This window comes from Stegostoma tigrinum, chromosome 26 (genome assembly GCF_030684315.1).
Source record: "Stegostoma tigrinum isolate sSteTig4 chromosome 26, sSteTig4.hap1, whole genome shotgun sequence".
Classification (NCBI taxonomy): domain Eukaryota; kingdom Metazoa; phylum Chordata; class Chondrichthyes; order Orectolobiformes; family Stegostomatidae; genus Stegostoma; species Stegostoma tigrinum.
The window spans coordinates 19,858,725-19,877,673 of NC_081379.1; the positions used below are offsets into that span (position 1 = coordinate 19,858,725).

General features: G+C 43.2%; 1 protein-coding gene across 2 annotated transcripts in view; it reads left to right on the forward strand.

Moving 5' to 3' along the window:
• Window positions 1-17,929, forward strand: part of LOC125464144 (proline dehydrogenase 1, mitochondrial-like) — a 47,730-nt gene extending 29,801 nt beyond the window's left edge. Inside the window, exons 8-15 of one of the 2 annotated variants that reach the window (XR_007249969.2) lie at window positions 145-226; window positions 4,152-4,244; window positions 4,565-4,711; window positions 5,656-5,831; window positions 9,796-9,894; window positions 11,516-11,604; window positions 14,678-14,919; window positions 15,964-17,929. Coding sequence is in view for 1 of the 2 variants with exons in the window: in XM_048556274.2 (XP_048412231.1) it covers window positions 145-226; window positions 4,152-4,244; window positions 4,565-4,711; window positions 5,656-5,831; window positions 9,796-9,894; window positions 11,516-11,604; window positions 14,678-14,865 (874 nt within the window). In the remaining variant the exon portion in view is untranslated. Of the gene's footprint in view, window positions 1-144; window positions 227-4,151; window positions 4,245-4,564; window positions 4,712-5,655; window positions 5,832-9,795; window positions 9,895-11,515; window positions 11,605-14,677 lie in introns of both variants that reach the window. The other variant, XM_048556274.2, reaches the window with a different exon arrangement.
• Window positions 17,930-18,949: the final 1,020 nt, after the last annotated feature.

The window sequence follows — 18,949 nt, forward strand, 5'->3', positions numbered from 1 at the left end:
GGTTAACAGGCATGAATTTCTCATCACTATTGCACATCCTGCGGGAAGTTTGTCACATGTTGTATTGTGCAAGATGTTACGAACGCGGATATGTCCTTATCCACAGCACTGACTCATGTGCCCTTTTTCTCCTTTTTCTTTCAGCACTGTAGACCTGTTGGACTGGAATAATCTGATTGACAACAGGACAGAAGTTGCCAAACTCTTTGTAGTTCCAAACCTGCAGGTATAGAGCCTTGAGTGAGCAGCATACAGGCTAGACACTAGAGTTATGACCTATTCGTGCTGAAATGATGTCAGTGTAAGACAGGGTAGTGAGCTCTGCCTGTTGCTGTTGGTGGTTTTGAGTTCTTTACATTGTTCTACCCTGCAGTTCAGGACGAGTTGGCAGAGGGGTGAAGGTCTGCTTCGCTGATTCCTTTTTCTACCATCAAGACCCCATCCCAAATCCCAGAATTGGGAACACCAAAACTGACATGGCTCTTCACTATTTGTTAAGTATGCTGCCGTGCGGACCACCCCAGTCACCACCTAGCGGACAGAATGTACCACTACCCATCTGCTTGAGGTGCCCACAGACCTACTGAATTGCAGGAAAAGATTCTGATGTTTGTCTTCCATTCTAGATGGTGTTTTGCCTCTTTTTAGAATCGAGCAGTTGGTTACCTCGCTTCAGCACTCTCTTGGAACCTACTTGTAGCTAATCATGGATCTGATTCCCCTCCTTCAGAGCACTGTGGGTTGAATTGAACACATTGTACAGAATGACCTGTCTGTGAATTCTCCCTGATGTGATGCCTCTCCTTTTGAGTGAGAGCTTTTGAGTGCTGGGGCCATCAACCGTTTTTATACCAGAATTTGGATTGTGGCCTTTTAAACTGGATATAGTACAATTTCAAATTTCTAGCCACCTGGGTGTCATTGAGTGTATTTTCTCTATCACGCCCCCGGAGGTTTGAAAACCCTTGTATCACGTGACTTTTGTCTTCAGCTGTGTTTTTAACCAAGCTCTTTGAATGTTTGTTTAGAAATTCTTTATTTTTGCCCCATGTTTGGTTGCTGGAGGCTTTTGGTATAATCAACAACAATGTCTACCCTTCACATGCAAAGTAAAAATCCCTCCCTTCCTCCTGTTTCTGCACCTTTCTAGTGTTCAGTTAGATGTGAAATGAAAGCTGGCGTCACGGATTGACTGACTGCATACTCCCTTCCTGTACCGTGCCGATGTGGGCTGCTCGCTCTCCAAAGGAGCAGTTTCACTCATCCACTCCCTATTGCTCTTTCCCAACACCACCCACTCCCTGCAAAATAAGTCTGAATGTGCTTTCCTTTTTCAGATAACTTATTCATATCCTTCTTGAATGCCTCTTCCACAGCCTCCACATCCTCCATCTCTATAATGTCTTGCAGCCCGAAAACCATCAGCGCACTCTGGGTTTCTCCAACTCTGACCTCTTGGCATCCTTCACTTAATTCAACACCATTCCCCCAGTTGGCAGCCATGCCTTCAGTTTTCTAGATTGGAATCTTGAATTGAATTCCCTTCCTAACTTTTTTGTTTTCTCCCTCCTTTTTAAAGACTCCCCTTAAAACACCCCGCATTGAATAATTTGTTCACCTGTTCTAATGTTTGACTGTGCCCATATTTTTGTCATGACTGGAAGGTTTGAGCTATGGGGAGAGGCTGAATAGGCTGGGGCTTTTATTCACTGGGGCATCAGAGGTGAGGGCTCATTTTATACAGGTCTATAAAATCATGAGGGTTGTGGATAGGGTGAGTAGCTGGGGTCTTTTGCTTGGACTAGACAGCATAGATTTAAGGTCAGAGGGGAAAGATTTAAAATTGACACGAGGGATAAACTTTTTCACGCATAGGGTGGTACGTGTATGAAATGATCTGCCAGAGGAAGTGAAGCAGGTAGGCACAATTGCAACATTTAAAAGGCATTAGGATGGGTATATGAGTAGGAAGACTTTAGAGGGATATGAGCCAAATGCTGGCAAATGGGACTAGTTCAGATTGGGATATCTGGGCAATGCAGACAAGTTGGACCAAAGAGTCTGTTTTCTGTGCCGTATAATTCTATGACTGCACTCCTGTGAGGCACTTAGGGGTGTGTTCTCACTTCAAAGTTGCTGTTTAAACAGAAGTTGTCATTGAACCCATAACAACTGGTTCCTGGGTGACTGTTCCCAATTCACTAGGATTCTGCACGGGGTATTCCTAAAAGGTGAGGGGGAATGAACTTGCCCCCCTCCTTTACTCAACTTCTCCTTTGGTTGGTCGCAACAAGATTAATGTATAAAAACAACTATTTCCCTCATAAGTACCTTTTCCCAGCCCATATATGTCTTAAAATAAGCCACTGTATGCAGGCTTCCTTCAGTTAAAGGCAGAGTGAGTTTATTGGCTACTGCCATGGTTCAGGAAGGCAGTTCACCACCAACTTCTCAAAGGCAGCTAGGGATCAGCAACAAATGTTGGCTGAATCAGAGATACTCATATCCCAAGAATGGATACACTTTTTTTAATCTTAAAAAAATGGTAAAGATGATAAAATGCTGCAACCATACACTGGTTAGAAATGAGAGACAAGTCCAAAAAAATTAGAAGGTTTTTTAAAAGAAAATCCATTTTTGGCTTGTCTGTGATGAATGGCTTAAAGTGGCTGATTCCGGTCATGATGACTTTGGCAGTTGAATTTGTTAATAACCCACTCAATGTTGCTACTGAACAGAGCAGATCCCAGAATGAAATCTGGCCTATTGGAATTTTTTTTTAAAGCAGTGGTCATTCACTGATGTATAGGCACATAAGACTGCACAATCTTCTTTAATAATCAAACAAAAAGTTTATTTCACAAAGGAAGAAAGTAAAATCATTCAAACAGTGTTATCTGAATGTGGAACAGAGTTCACGAGATATTTAAACAGATAGCAAAATAAAGTGACATCTGTTCTGCAACACGCATCACTTCAGTGTTTTCAAGTCTTGAGATATTAACATTCAATGTTAAATCTTTGGGTTGACTTAACTTCCTAGCACTGTCATATGACCTCTGAAGTTGTCTTGTCATGAAACTGAAAGCTTAGACACTTTTAATCATTTGATAATTATTGATTTATAACCAAACACCTATGATCTGGAAGTTTCACAACTAAACTTTTTTATACCAAGGTAACTGAACTATCGGGTTTCCTCCAAAACTTTCAATCTCTGGATTCTTTAAGCTGAGATGAATCTTGATTATTCTAAACCATAGGCAAGCTAATGCCCTGCAATGTTTACTCCACTTATCATAAACCATACAGTATCAACAATCTTCTCTTCTTCCAAGTGTTTTGCAGTTAGCTACTCTCTGATATGTACAAGATGAGGTCGCTGCTCCAGATCAGAAGGACAGCTGACTTTTTATTTTAAAAGCCTGCTCAAAAGTAACCAATAAACCACCAGGGGAAGGCGATGATCTAGTGGTGTTATCTCTGGACTGTTAATCCAGAGACCCAGATAACATTCTGGAGAATCTAGGCCCGAAACGTCAGCTTTTGTGCTCCTGAGATGCTGCTTGGCCTGCTGTGTTCATCCAGCCTCACATTTTATTAACATTCTGGAGACCCAGGTTCAAATCCCACCATGGCTGATGGTGGAATTTGAACTCCGTAAATGTCTGGAATTAAGAGTCCAATGATGACCATGAATCCATTGGCGATTGTTGGAGATGGGGGAACCCACCTGGTTCACTAGTGCCCTCTAGGGAAGGAAACTACCATCCTTACCTGGTCTGGCCTACATGTGACTCCAGTCTCTCAGCAATGTGATTGACTCTTAACTACCTTCTGGACAATTAGGGTTGGGAAATAAATGCTGCTTAGCCAGTGACGCTCTCATCCTGTGAATGGATAAATTGGGCAAAAAGAAAGCTTGAAATCGTGTATGTATTATATCTCAGACTTTTCATCTCAAATGACTGTTTCAAAGAAATAATACATGTTGCACTTAAGTTTAATTTGTGTGTAAGTAAGGTGTGGTTATGATCTGTTTTCATGACATACCATTTCAGCAGGTGCTTTTTTGAGTGAATGAGCTTTTCCATCCATGTCGAGCAAAGGCTCTGACTGTTGGAATAATAGCTACTGTGGTTTTGTTGCAGACCGGTGAGATTGAACCTCTCCTCCTACAATTCACAGAAGAGGAGGAGCTCCAGATGAAAAGGATGCTGCAGAGAATGGATATTCTAGCAAAGGTAGGAAACATTCAAAGGGAATTGGAGTCCCATTGGATTCTCAATGAAGGAAAGTGGAACTGCCAACTCACTTAAATTACAATACCTTGATTCCCAGCCACACTTGCGTTAATTCACACAAAAGCAAAAATGAACTTCCTTTGGCATTAAGCCGATTGCCTCTGTTTTGTATGAATTTAATTGCCAGTTTTAGGATGAAGCAGACAAAGTCATGACTTGGTTCTGTGACCACAGTGGGATTTTCTTTAATTGCACTGAGAAAAGCAGGCAGATGTTGTAACCTCTGTTTTAGTCCTAAACTTCTTGACATTCCGTGGTAGGAAGCTTTGAAGAGGGGCGTCCGCCTCATGGTTGATGCCGAGCAGACCTATTTCCAACCAGCTATCAGCAGGCTGACCCTGGAGATGCAGAGGAAATTTAACACTGAGAAGCCCACCATCTTCAATACCTATCAGTGTTACCTAAAGGTAAGGCTGCACTCTGTTTTCCATGGGATGGGGAAAACCATTATCCCTCTTTGTCTGCTGCTGTCATTGTCATGTACGCAGATTGAACACTGCAGGATACAGAGGAAAAGCCCAAGTTTTGCCATGGCCGGCTCCCGAGCAATCATACTTCAGATCCTAACTCTCTCGGTACAAGGATGATCTCACTGAAGCTATAAAAAAGTCACTAAGGGCTGCCGTTATACATGGAACCACATCTCAGCTAGTTGTTGTATCCTTGAGGAAGAACTCTGATTTAAATGGTGTCTTTGGTGACCACAGGATGCCTCAAAGTGCTTTGCAGCCGGTGAAGCGTTCCTGAATTCCCGTCACTGTCGTTTTGTGGGATATGTGACAGCTGATCTCTCACCCAGACAGATCCCACAAATGACAAGAAATATCTTCCCAGATGCTAGGGCCAACACTGCAACTCTCAGAATTAATGCTGTTGGATCATTTACATCCACCTGAAAAAACAGCCTGGGTCTTGCTTTAATGTTCCAGTAAAATACTGACCATACTACACAAGTGCCAGCTTAGATTATATACTGTACTCAGACCATTGAACAGGAACCTACAGCCTTTTAGCACTTGGTTAAGTGTGCTACAGACTAATCCCTCCAGGAGAGCTGAGCCAGAAAGGGCTGTCGATGGGTCAGATGGAAGTCAGATTTTTTTTCTCTTAAGCAGTTATATCAAATCCCTGCCCTCTTGATCCTTTTACACATCCCAGTCACAGGAGTTTTGGTAGCCCATGTGCAAGGTAACTTATGGGTAGCATGAACCAGTATCTGTAAGGCTCATGTCTATACTCTGCTTTGCCTGTCGTCTTTTAGAGAGAATTTGACATGTTGTGTTACTGTATTGCTGTCCATAGCCTCACTAAGATTCTGATTTTTTTTCCCATTATCTTTCAACCACTCCAGGATGCTTATGATAATGTGTCTATGGATGTAGAACTGTCCCGCCGGGAAAACTGGTACTTTGGGGCAAAATTAGTGAGAGGTGCATATATGGCCCAAGAACGAAAGCGTGCCAGAGAGATTGGATATGAGGATCCCATCAACAAAACCTATGAAGATACAAATAACATGTATCACAGGTAGGATCCATTCTGACACTGCAAGTTGGATAAATGCTCTGTGCTCACCGTCCCTCAGCCATGCCCCACCACTTGAAGTACTCCCTACACTTTCCGTTGCAATTGCGTTACCCTTCATCTGTGAATTTAAGAACATAATAAGAGCATAAGAAATAGGAGCAGGAGTAGGAGTTGGCCATCTGTCCCCTAGAGCCTGCTCGAACAGCCAATAAGACTCTGCCTAATATTTTTGTAGATTCAGCTCAACTAACCTGCCCGCTCGCCATGACCCTAATTCCTTCACTGTTCTAAAATCTATCTTTGCCTTAAAATCATTCGATGAGGTAGCCTCAACTGCTTCACTGGGCAGGGAATTCCACAGATTCACAACCCTTTTGTGTGAAGAACTTCTTCCTCAACTCCGGTCCTAAAGCTGCTCCACTTTTAATTAGAGACTAAGCCTCCTTGTTCTAGTTTCACCTGTCAGTGGAAGCAACCTCCCTGTTTCTATCTTATCAATTCCCTTCATAGTTTCATATGTTCCTATAAGGCCAGCCTCCTCCTTCTAAATTCCATGAAGTATAGTACCTGTCAACTCAATATATCCTCATAGGACAAACCTCTCAATTCCAAAATCAACCTAATGAATGTCCTTTGCACCTTCTCGAGTGCCAGTACGTCCTTTCTCAACTAAGGAGATCAAAATTGTACACAGTACTCCAGGTGTGGCCTCACCGCAGCCTGTGCAGAGGAGCATAAAGTTTGGCACACTACCTTCAGTCTACAACTCTAAATCATCTATGCAAATAATAAACAAACATACCTTTTTGGATGGGTGTATGCTGGCCCTCTCTCAAGCATGCTCTCACTGTCTCCCAGTGCCATTTCCTGTCTTGCAAGCTTGTGTGATGACAATATCTCTCACACATACACACACACACATCCGCCTCCTTCGTGTGCATGTGCTGTTTCTCCTCCCACCCACCACTCCTGCACTGTGCACGCCTTCTCCCACCTCTCGCTCTCTGATGTGAGTATATCTGTGCACGGGGTGATAGTAGAGTGATCCCCAGAATTGCCCCAGTTGGTGAGGTGTTTAGAATTAAACAAGTCAATGGAGCTCCCTCTGGTATCTCTTCTGATTGCTACGTGAAAGAGCTATGGCCGTTTCTAAAGCAGGAAGTTAACAGCCCTGGGGTAGGTTTGCCAGCACTGTCTAATCTTCTGGATTGGCTATGAACTGATCAATTTGTCTTTTCATGAATTTAGAAAAACAATGCATATGTGAGTCAATGGCAGTGCCTGGATGGTAACTATAGAACAAAGATTGCACAAGCTTGGTTGTGGGGGGAACATAAAAACTGTAAAAGTTTCTGGTACGTATGTGAAGAGTGAAAGATTTAGTGAAATCCAGTGTAGCTCATGTATACTCTTGAGCCAACCTTCTACCCATGAACTCCATCTATACTTCCTGCTGTCCCAGGAAAGCAACCAACATAATTAAACCCCTCCCACCCTAGTTGCAATTCCTTCCAATTTCTTCTGTTGGGCAGAAAATACAAAAGCTTAAACACACGTCAACAGATTCAAGAACCACTTCTTCCCCGCTATTATCAGATTTCCAAATGGACCACTCCAATTTTAAATTTAATGTTGATTTTGCTCTTTATACACCTTCTCTGCAGCTGTCACATTGTATCCCTCGCTCTGATCCGTCACCCTAAAGCACTTTGTGTGGCATGATCTGTCTATACTGCATGTAAAGCAAAACTTTTCGCTGCACCCATGTACATATGACAATAATAAATCAAATCAAGAAACAGGGGCATTTATAATAGGAAACTAAGAGTGGCTGACAAAGTAAACCCAGATTGTGGTTTTGTGCTCACAAAGGATGACTCAAATGGCATCAGAAATTTTGGAGAGCACAGGGTTTAGTAGGAGGCTGGTACTGAAGGAAATTGGTGTTATTTGAGAAATGATGTTGGGGAAATTGAGATTGACAGCCAAGTAAATCTTCAGGACCACATAATGTACATCCCAGAATATTTAGAAGTGACCCTAAAAATAATGGAAGATGACCACTAATGCATCCATGATTCTAGACTCTAGAACAGTTCCTACAGATTTGAGTGTAGCTAATGTAAATTCTTTATTTAAAAATGGAGGTGGAGATAAAATCAGGAATTATAGACCAGTCAACCTGATTTCGGTAGTAGGAGAACTGCGCGAATCCACTACTTAAAAAAAAATATAGCTGAGCATTTGGAAACAGTGGCCGAATCAGACAGAGTCAGCATGGATTTATGATGGGGAAATCATGTTCGACAAATCTACTGGAATTGCCTTGAGGATATAAATAGTAGATTTGATGAGGGGGAGCTAGCGAATGCAGTTTATTTTGGCCTTTCGGAAGGCTTTCAACAAAGGCCCATGAGAGGTTAGTGTGTAAAATTAAGGCGCATGGAAGTGTGGATCATATATTGAGATGGATTAATTGATATTGCAGATATGGAACAATGAGCAGGAATAAATGGGTCTTTTTCTGAATGGCAGGACTGACTCATGTGGTTCCACAGGGCTCACTCCTAGGACCCTCAGCTATTCAGAAAGGATTAATAATTTGGATAAGGGAACTAAATGTACAATCTCCGAATTTGCAAATAACACAAAAGTTGGGTGGGAGAGTGAGATATGGGGAGGATGCAGAGATGTTTTAGATGTTTCAGGGATGATTTGGACCGACTGAGTGAGCGGACAGCTGCAGTATAATATGGATAAATGTGAGGCTATCCACGTTAGAAGCAAAAACAAGAAGGCATATTGTTATCTGACTAAACATTGAGCGAGGGGAATGTGCAACGAGATTTGTGTGTCATCATGCATCAGTCGTCGAAAGTAAGCACGAAGGTGAAGAAGGCAGTAAAGAAAGCAAATGCTATGTTAGTCCTTACAGTGAGAGGATTTGAGTACAGGAGCAGGGATGTCTTGCTGCAATTAGAGTCCTGGTGAGACCACAGCTGGAATATGGTGCACAAGTTTGGCCTCCTTACAGCAAGAATATCCTTCCTCTGATAGAGAGGGTGCAGCAAAGATTTACCAGACTGAGTCCAGGGTTGGCAGGAGTGAAGTATAAAAATGGATTGGATTGCCTCACATTTTGTTCATTGGATTTAAGAAGAATGATGGGTTGGAATTCTCGTTGAAAGCCAGAAAATCCTATCAACTAGATTGGGAACATTCTTCCTGCATCTACCCTATGGCGGGAGAGTCTAGAACCAGGGGTTGCAGTCTAATGATGTGCACAGTGAAATTATCTACAATTGAAATAAGGAGAAATTTATTCACCCAAAGAGTGGGGAGCCTGTGGAATTCACTGCCTCAGAAAACAGCCAAGGATAAAACATTGTATCAGTGATAATGGGAACTACAGATGCTGGAGAATCCAAGATAACAAGGTGTGGAGCTGGATGAACACACCAGGCCAAGCAGCATCTCAGGAGCACAGATGCCGCTTCCATCTCAATCCATCTCAATACATGATCCACACTTCCATGCTTCACACTTTGTTATCTTGAACAAAACATTTTGTATATGAGTTGAATGTAGCACTTGGGACTAAAGGGATCAAATGTTCTTGGGAGAAAAGCAGCAACAAGCTCTTGATTTGGATGATCAGAATAAATGGTGGATGAGGATTGAAGGGCTGAATGGTCTACATCTGCTGAGAATAATTTCTTTCCTCTACAGCGAGAATATCCTTCCTCAGATAAGGAGGCCAAAACTATGCACAATATTCTGGGTGCGGTCTCATCAGGGCCCTGTATAATTGCAGTAAGCCATCCCTGCTTACAGAAGTGAGCAGTTTACACCTCTCCTGCATGTTGTTACCCAAGGCTTTGCATATCTTTGCTGTTATCTTTGTATCTGATGGGCATGTGCTGGATTCCTGAAGTTTCTGATCCTCTGTTGTTATAAATTTCAGGTGTTTGGATTACATCCTGGATGAAATCAAAGTGAACAAGAAAGCCAATGTAATGGTGGCTTCGCACAATGAGAAAACAGTTGCCTATACACTGCACAGGTAATCGGAAGTGGGGAGGCCTATATTGCCTTGCATCTTTTTGGGTGATGTATTTCAGATTAGTATTCTGGAGTGAGTGATGTTTGTGTTGTTACTTTGTCACTGTTGTCGTACCCACTCTCACTGGGGGAATACAGTGTACACTGAGTGTTGTTTGTACATTTTGAGGTATCGTGGTGCCTGTTCCCTCCCCTGCCTTCCAGCTTCCACCAGCAGTGGAAGGATTTTTTTATTGGTTTCGGTAACTCGGGACAGTGGCTGAAATTTTAAAAGCAGACCTTGTTAGGACAAAGTGGAACATCAAGAGGATGCTGACCAGTTGGTGGAGTGAGTGCACTGATTGCAGGCCAGGTGCAAAGCAGAGAAATAGAAGCTGATTCATTGCGGTGGGAAGAACGTGGTGAGACAATGAGATAAAGGGTCCTCCCTCCAAAATGGGTACGAGAGCAGAGACCATTAATGGTTTTATCGGGCAGGTTGTAAGGCTTTATTAATGTAAGTGTGGAGTAGACAAGCAAGGAAGTTGTATTGAACTTGTACAAAACACCGGTTCAACCTTGGGGTTCATATCTGGGTGGTGCTACACTTGACAAAGGATGTGAAGGCCATTGTGACTCTTTGTAGGAATGATGTGTTTGTCCTCAAGGTGAATTGAAATTAGTGACTGTTTGTTTTTCCTGGAGAGGGGAGGACTGAGCAAAGGATCTGATGGAGCTTTTGCAAATCATGTGGAAGTACATATTCTCCTGCATGAAGAAATCAAGAAAAAGAGGGCATAGATTTTGATGTAATTCATAAACTAAGCAAAACAATATGAGAATCTTTTGTGCAGAGAATGAGTTCTTATCGTCTGGAATACATTACTTGGAGGCAGTTTCAGTTGAGGCATTTAGGAAGGAAAAGCAGTAATGTAAAGGGTAATGGCGAGAGGGCATTTGGGTGATTTGGAGACCAAATATCTGTGGCTCCCTTCTGTGCTGTAACATGCATGTGATTGGTTTGTTTTAAACTATCCCCACTCCATTCGCCATCCTTCTTCAATGGTTTTAATTCTTGACATAGTCCATCACATTGGTTCATGGGAATCCAGCAGTTTGAATACTTTCATTGCACCCAATAAGGATTTGCTCTTTCCTCTGTCTGAAAGGCACCCAGTGCTGCACATTACCGATCAGACAACTGTGGATTTCCTTTGGGTGTCTTAGCTGAAAGCTTCCTGGTTCCCTTCTTTATCACTCCTCATTGTAAAAATGAAAGATTCTGAAGAGACTCACTGGGAAATCTGGCTATTTGCTGACATTTTGGGAGGGAGTGATGGTACTTGAGACTCTATTTCTCCTGTTGGTGATTCCCACTGTTATTGTTTGCCCTCACTTATGGTTCAGCTGTAGCTTTTCACCTGTTTTCTTGCTAGGTCCAATGTTGGTGATGCTTTGGCTGACCTCTTCGTGCCCCTGAACCTAGTTTGTGGAACCCAAAAACCAAGACTTTAATGAATAAGGGTATCTGTTGAGTTTGTAACCCAACTGCTTGAACATCTCACTGGGTCTGCCCCCTCTCCCAAAGGAGAACCTCAGCTCAAGGCCCATTAGTTGCTAACTCTGTCCTCTTTCTCTCACAGAATGCATGAACTTGGACTCCATCCATCATCTAAGAAGGTCTACTTTGGCCAGTTGCTGGGCATGTCTGATCAGATCAGCTTCCCCCTTGGTATGTGAAACACAAACACCTGATCTTAAAATAACTGCTGGGTAAAAGACCCTCATAGTTAACTCAATGCCCAGGTAAACTTTCCCATTAGTGACATTACTCACTCCTGGTCTTGTTTTAGAACATAGAAAAGTACAGCACAGTACAGGCCCTTCGGCCCACGATGTTGTGCCATGGAATAATCCTAATCCAAAAATAAAATAACCTAACCTACATTCCCCTCAATTCACTGCTGTCCATGTGCATGTCCAGCAGTCGCTTAAATGTCACTAATGACTCTGCTTCCACGACCACCACTGGTAAACTATTCCATGTGCTCACAACTCTCTGGGTGAAGAACCTCCCTCTGACGTCTCCTCTATACCTTCCTCCTAACACCTTAAAACTATGACCCCTTGTGGCAGTCAATCCTGCCCTGGGGAAAAGTCTCTGGCTATCAACTCTATCCATGCCTCTCATTACCTTGTACACCTCAATCAGGTCACCTCTCTTCCTCCTTCTCTCCAGAGAGAAGTCCGAGCTCAGTCAACTTTTCCTCGTAAGACAAGCCCTCCAGTCCAGGCGGCATCCTGGTAAACCTCCTTTGCACCCTCTCCAAAGCCTCCACATCTTTCCTATAATAGGGCGACCAGAACTGGACACAATATTCCAAGTGTGGCCTCACCAGGGTTTTGTAGAGCTGCAGCATAACCTCGTGGCTCTTAAACTCGATCCCCCTGTTAATGAAAGCCAAAACACCATATGCTTTCTTAACAAACTTATCCACCTGGGTGGCAACTTTGAGGGAGCTATGCACTTGAACACCAAGATCCCGCTGTTCCTCCACACTGCCGAGAATCCTACCTTTAATCCTATATTCAGCATTTAAGTTTGACCTTCCAAAATGCATCACTTTGCATTTATCCAGGTTGAACTCCATCTGCCATTTCTCAGCCCAGCTCTGCATTCTGTCAATGTCTCGCTGAAGCCTGCAACAGCCCTCGATACTATCAATAGCACCTCCAACCTTTGTGTCATCAGCAAACATACTAACCCACCCCTCAACCTCCTCATCCAAGTCATTTATAAAAACTACAAAGAGCAGAGGCCCAAGAACAGAGCCCTGTGGGACACCACTCAGCACTGACCTCCAGGCAGAATACTTAGCATCTACAACCACTCTCTGCCTCCTGTCAGCCAACCAATTCTGAATCCAGACAGCCAAATCACCCCGTATCCCATACCTCCTGACTTTATGAATGAGCCTGCCGTGGGCAACCTTATTCACATGCCTTGCTGAAGTCCATGTACACCACATCCACTGCTCGACCCTCGTCAACCTGTCTCGTGACTTCCTCAAAGAACTGAATAAGATTTGTAAGGCATGACCTGCCCCCCTCAAAGCCATGTTGACTCCCTTTAATCACGCTATGCTTTTCCAAGTAGTCATAAATCCTATCCCTCAGAATTCTTTCCAAAACCTTGCTGACCACAGACGTAAGACTGACTGGTCTGTAATTTCCAGGGATTTCCCTATTCCCTTTCTTGAAAAGAGGAACAACATTTACCTCCCTCCAATCTTCCGGTACGACTCCCGTGGAGAGTGAGGAAGCAAAAATCTTCGCCAGCGGCTTAGCAACTTCCTTTCTCATTTCCCGGAGCAACCTAGGATAAATCTGGTCTGGCCCTGGGGACTTATCAATCTTAATGTTTGCCAAAATTTCCAGCACATCAACTTCCTCAATCTTGATCTGTTCGAGCCTGTTTTCCTGCTCCTTAAAGTTTTCATTCACAACAAGGTCCCTTTCCTTAGTGAAAACCGAAGCAAAAAACTCATTTAGGGCTTCCCCTACCTGCTCAGACTCCACGCACAAGTTCCCTACGCTATCCCTGATCGGCCCTACTTTCTCCCTGATCATTCTGTTATTCCTCACGTATGAGTGAAATGCCTTCGGGTTCTCCCTAATCCTTCCGGCCAAGCCTTTTTCGTGCCCCCTCCTGGCCCTCCTCAGTCCACTTTTGAGCTCCTTCCGAGCAAGCCTGTAATCCTCTGAAGCTGTGCTAGACCCTTGCTTCCTCCACCTTACGTACGCTGCCTTTTTCTTTTTGACAAGAAGCACCTCTGTACCCATCATCCAAGGCTCCTTAATCTTACCCCTTCTTACCTGTCTCAGAGGAACAAATTTATACATCACTCACAACAACTGCTTCTTAAACAGCCTCCACATGTCTGCTGTGCCCTTTTTGTGGAACAATTGTTCCCAATCTGTACTTCCCAAATCCTGTCTGATAGCATCATAGTTTCCTTTACCCCAGTTAAATATCTTCCCCTGGTAACTGCTCCTTTCCCTTTCCATGGCTATGGTAAATGTGAGGCTGTTGTGGTCACTGTCGCCAAAGTGTTCTCCCACCACGAGATCTGAAACCTGTCCTGGCTCGTTGCTGAGCACCAAATCCAAAATGGCCTCTCTCCTCGTCGGCCTGTACCCATACTGAGTAAGGATCTTAAGGCCTTACTTTTCCTGTATTAGACAGGCCTCTGTGTAGGATCTAAATTCCTGTAGGTTTTCCCACTTCCTGGGGGTATATTCCAGAAATATTAAATCTGTAGAGGTTATAGAATATGACTTGTAGAGACTTGAGGCACAACTTAAAGTTTGTACTCGTTTTTGAAAAATTGGCCTTTGGCCTCTTTTTAAATGATCTGCCAGAGGAAGTGTGGAGGCTGGTAGAATGACAGCATTTAAAAGACATCTGGATGGGTACATGGAAAGGAAGGGTTTAAATGGGTATGGGCCAAATGCTGGCAAATGGGACTAAATTACTTTACAATATCTGGTCAGCATGGGCAAGTTGGCCCAAAAGATCTGTTTCCATGCTGTACATCTCTATGACTCTATAACTATCCGAATGAGTTCCAACTAACTGGAACCTGTGGTAGTGTTAACCTACTCGTGCTTCATGCATAATCTTAGATTTTAAAATTGGATGTTACCACGGCACTTACAATGACGTAACTTGGACTTGTCTAGTGCTCCAGGGAGAGATTCTCTTTAATATACAAACTTAACCCTTTTCATTCTGTCTCCCATAGGCCAGGCTGGCTACCCAGTGTACAAATACGTCCCTTACGGCCCAGTGGAAGAGGTTTTACCCTACTTGTCCAGGCGTGCACAGGAAAACAGAGGCATGGTGGCAGGAACCCAGCGGGAGCGCGACCTACTGTGGAATGAGCTGAAACGCAGGATCTTGCAGGGGGACTTATTCCAAACCACGTATTAGAGAGCTGCATGCAAGGGGAGGGCCTGGCAGTCTGGTTTTCAAGGTGGCTGCAGGGTAGGAGAGGAGGCATGTTCTCTACATTGATGCACATAGTGCTTTAACAGCGCTGGGAGAGAGATGTTCTCCTGTGACTTGTTTAAGGGGACACGAAGCTTTGGTAAAAGTGTCTCCCACAAACCAAGCTCAAAGCAAAAGTAATTCTACTTGATGGTCTTTAGTAACTGAGCTGTCTTGGTATCTGGCCCTTTGTTCTGAGGGCTGCAAGGTGCGACAGATCTTTCCTTCTATTTACTTTCAACCCATCCAAAACCTGTTGGATACATTAACATTTAAACAGCTTGTACCATATTACTATAAAGAGTCATATTTGTTATTAGGGTCATTCCCCTTCCAGTGTTAGATCTGGCAAGCCTCCTATTTTGTGGACTTTTTGGAAAGTATATGGGCATGCCCTAAGGAGAACCAGATGTTGTTGTCTCAGATGTTGATGTTACTGTCAGTTTCTCCTTTCCTCCTTGGGAAGGTGAGATGATGCCTCATCCTGTTTTAGTGTTGAGGTAGGTACCCTTTGTGGGGCATTGTCTTTGCAGGTATTGATGAAAACCGTGAATTGGAAAGAAATGCCTCCCTTTGTAGGTTTGCGACTTGCCACATTTGTTTAGCAATACAAAAGACCTCTTTAGTAATTCTTCAGTTTTTATTTGACAGGAAGTTGCAATAGTAAAGAATTTTTTAAAAAAATGCCACTTTTAAGTTATGCAGTCTCCTCTCCTTCAGGCTACTGGGAGGAGTGTAGGGTGAGTCTGCTCTGATGCTTTGCACAATTGCTATGACATTATTACTCTGTTTGTGTGTGAACACTGGAGGCTGTGATAATGAGCCCTTTCATCACAGACTGAACACTTGCGTACCTCTGACAGAGAGAGCCTGGCGTAAGGCATATGAGCTGCCTGCTCCAATTACCACTGTGGTTACAGCGCACTAATGAATGTGACCCCAAACTCGACACGGGAAAAGCACCAAATAATCTTCAAGTGCAACTTTGCTTTATTGAAAATGTGCAAATTAGTTTGAAACTATTATCTGAATTTTTTTCAGATTTCTGCGGAGATTTGTCATTGATCTATCCATTAACCTGCTACTCCTTGCCTCAAAGGGGAAAAATCACTTGTGCACAAGAAGATAAGAAACACTGTCTTGAGTGTTCTACAATGTAATATATGCTGTCTGCAGCTGCTGGATTAACCTTTATTATGTGCACTTTGCACTATTTAAGTCGACCTGCAAAGCTCTTACTTCAAAGGCAGATGTTGATCTTTGCCATTTAACTGTGTAATGTGGACAGAACTGACCTACTGGAGGTGTTTGTGTTTAATGAGAGACTTCCCAGTTTTCAGTGGGTCATTTGTGGTTTGGTTACTGTGACAGTGGATTAGTACTAATGAGGAAGTTATCCACTCCCTTTCTCAGTGTCTATTGGCCCATCAGACCTTTCCAAATGCTTGGGAAAACTCCAGCTACATTGTCTCATCATGCATTGTAAAGTCAAAAAAATCCGAGTTAGTAAACCAGCCAAACCTAGGAATGCCTGGTGGGTTGACAGATTATTTGCAATCCCACCCTCCCCACCTCTCTGATCCGGTCATGTTTCTCACTGTTTATCAGAAAACTGACTCTGTCGAGCTTTCCAACTGGTAACAATGATCATTTGACTTTGGGTTAAAGAAGAGTTTAGATGTAAGCAGCAGAGAGAAGTGAGAAATAAGTCTGACTATGGCACCAATAATCCTTAATCATTTTTTTGATTAAAGGGTTTCTCTTCAAATGTATCAGTAATCTCAGACCACATTCTTCCCCCAACCATGTGCAATGCATGCAAATCAAAACGGGAAGATGTTACATGTGAAGAGTTTTTAATTTATTGAAGTAAACAGGTTTTAACTTAGATATTTACTTAAGGATATAGCCAACTTCCCACATCTTCAGCAATCCTTCATTTTGTGCTGTACTCCTAAGGTCAGTCAGCCTACACAATCTGAACTGCACATGTTAGAGTTGCACTTATTCCCTCCACCACCCCCCCCCACCTCCGAATCATGCAGAGCCTATTTCCGATTGTCCATGATTTGCTGCCCTACTGGGGAGCACGCCTGGGATCCTAGTGAGACCCGCTGCAGTACAGAAGTATACTGGGCAGCTGCTATCTCGGATGTTGAAGCCACTTTCTCCTTTGCTCGGGGGAAGGTGAAATGATGCCTCATCCTTTTTGTTTTCTGTTGAGGTAATTATTTTTTATATGGAGTGTTGGACCTTGCCTTTGTAGATATTCATGAAAGTCATAAATTGGACTACGTTGTTTGACTCGGAATTGGTAAGATCTGATGTGGTTGTTGCTGAGGAGAAAGATTACAACCATTCATGAATTCTATGGCCCCTTATTTTCAATATTTTATGCTTTGGAGGATCATAAATGTGAATTTTTGAAGCTTTGTGAATGTGTGACATGATGTGAGAAAGGGGATCCAGTGTTGTATGAAACCTGAAATACAGGAGGAGAGCAAAACAAGCTTCAAAAATATCGGCAGCTGTAGCAAATTGTTTGAGTAAGCTGTGCATTTGCAAGCCCTCTGCACATTCTTGGTCCTTGATAACTTGATCCAATCTAAATGTAGGTGTTGTCAAGTTAGCCTTCCTTTCTGTTGGATGTACATGAGGCATGGTGTCCTTGGGAGCATCAAGTGACTACATACCGTAACTGCGAAGATAACAGTCAACCCTGCAGCAAACAAACAGTCAGAAAAGTCATTGGATCATCAGATTACTTAAACTAATGAGTCAAGAAGAAAAGTGGGTAGAGTGTGATGTGATCTGTGTTTAATGGGGAATTCGGATGCTGAGTGATTTCTTTTGACTTGTTTTTAAATTTGCCCTGTGCTTTCTACTGATTTACCTGGTTGTGTGTTCTAACCCCTCTCGGGTTTTGAATAAATCTATTTGTGTATGGATTGGTTCCAATGTGTGTTTTGTTTCTGAATAGTTAATAAAGCAGTGTCTGTCGGATAAACCCATTGCTCTGTTTAACTCACCAAACGACTGAGTAATGCAAATGCACAACTGGTCCTTTCATGTCTGAAAAAGGGAAAATGTGTGTGCTAGATAACAAAGTGCGGAGCTGGATGAACACAGCAGGCCAAGCAGCATCTTAGGAGCATAAAAACTGACGTTTCGGGCCTAGACCCGTCCTGAAACATCAGTTTTTGTGCTCCTAAGATGCTACTTGGCCTGCTGTGTTCATCCAGCTCCGCACTTTGTTATCTCGGATTCTCCAGCATCTGCAATTCCCATTACCTCCTGATACATTCATGTGTGCATTCTGACAGGAGATATGCCATACGACTGCAGTCTCCAGATCACTTTCAGATGTTGAAGGCCTACTAGGGGTTTTCATTTTCCATTTCCTCTCTACTTCATTTAATAACCCACACAATTGAGTCAGAGCTCCAGTCTCCCTAATTGCAGTGAGATTATGTATAAAGTAGCAAAAGCTGAGGTATTGAGGTCCTGCTGGCTCTTAGCATGCAGCTAATTGCCTTAGGTAGACATCCAATTGTTAGTCAGCAGCTTTTGTGGTGCAGTGATAATACCCCTACTTCTGAGCCAGGCATCCTAGTTTCAAGTCCCACCTGTTCCAAAGGTGTGTGATAGCATCCCTGAATGGATTAATCAGGTCAGTTCCAAATGTTAGTCAAACAAAAACAAAACATGCACAGCAGGTCAGTCAGAGTGCTGGCTTTTTCTGTTAGCTTTTGGGATTGATACGAATTCCACTGGCTCAACTTATCCACGTTGAGAAATGACCCGAACTTATTGGGAACTGGACAGGAAACATCCCAGCTCCTGAGGCCAATGAATTTGTCCAATTTGTCATTTATTGACTGCCCTAGGTGCTCCTGAGCCGATCAGCTCACGTATCCCTTATCAGTTCAGCGGAAAGTCAGGTGGGGAGCTGGATGAACATAGCAGGCCAAGCAACATCATTTCTGATGAAGGGCCTAGGCCTGAAACGTCAGCTTTCTTGCTCCTA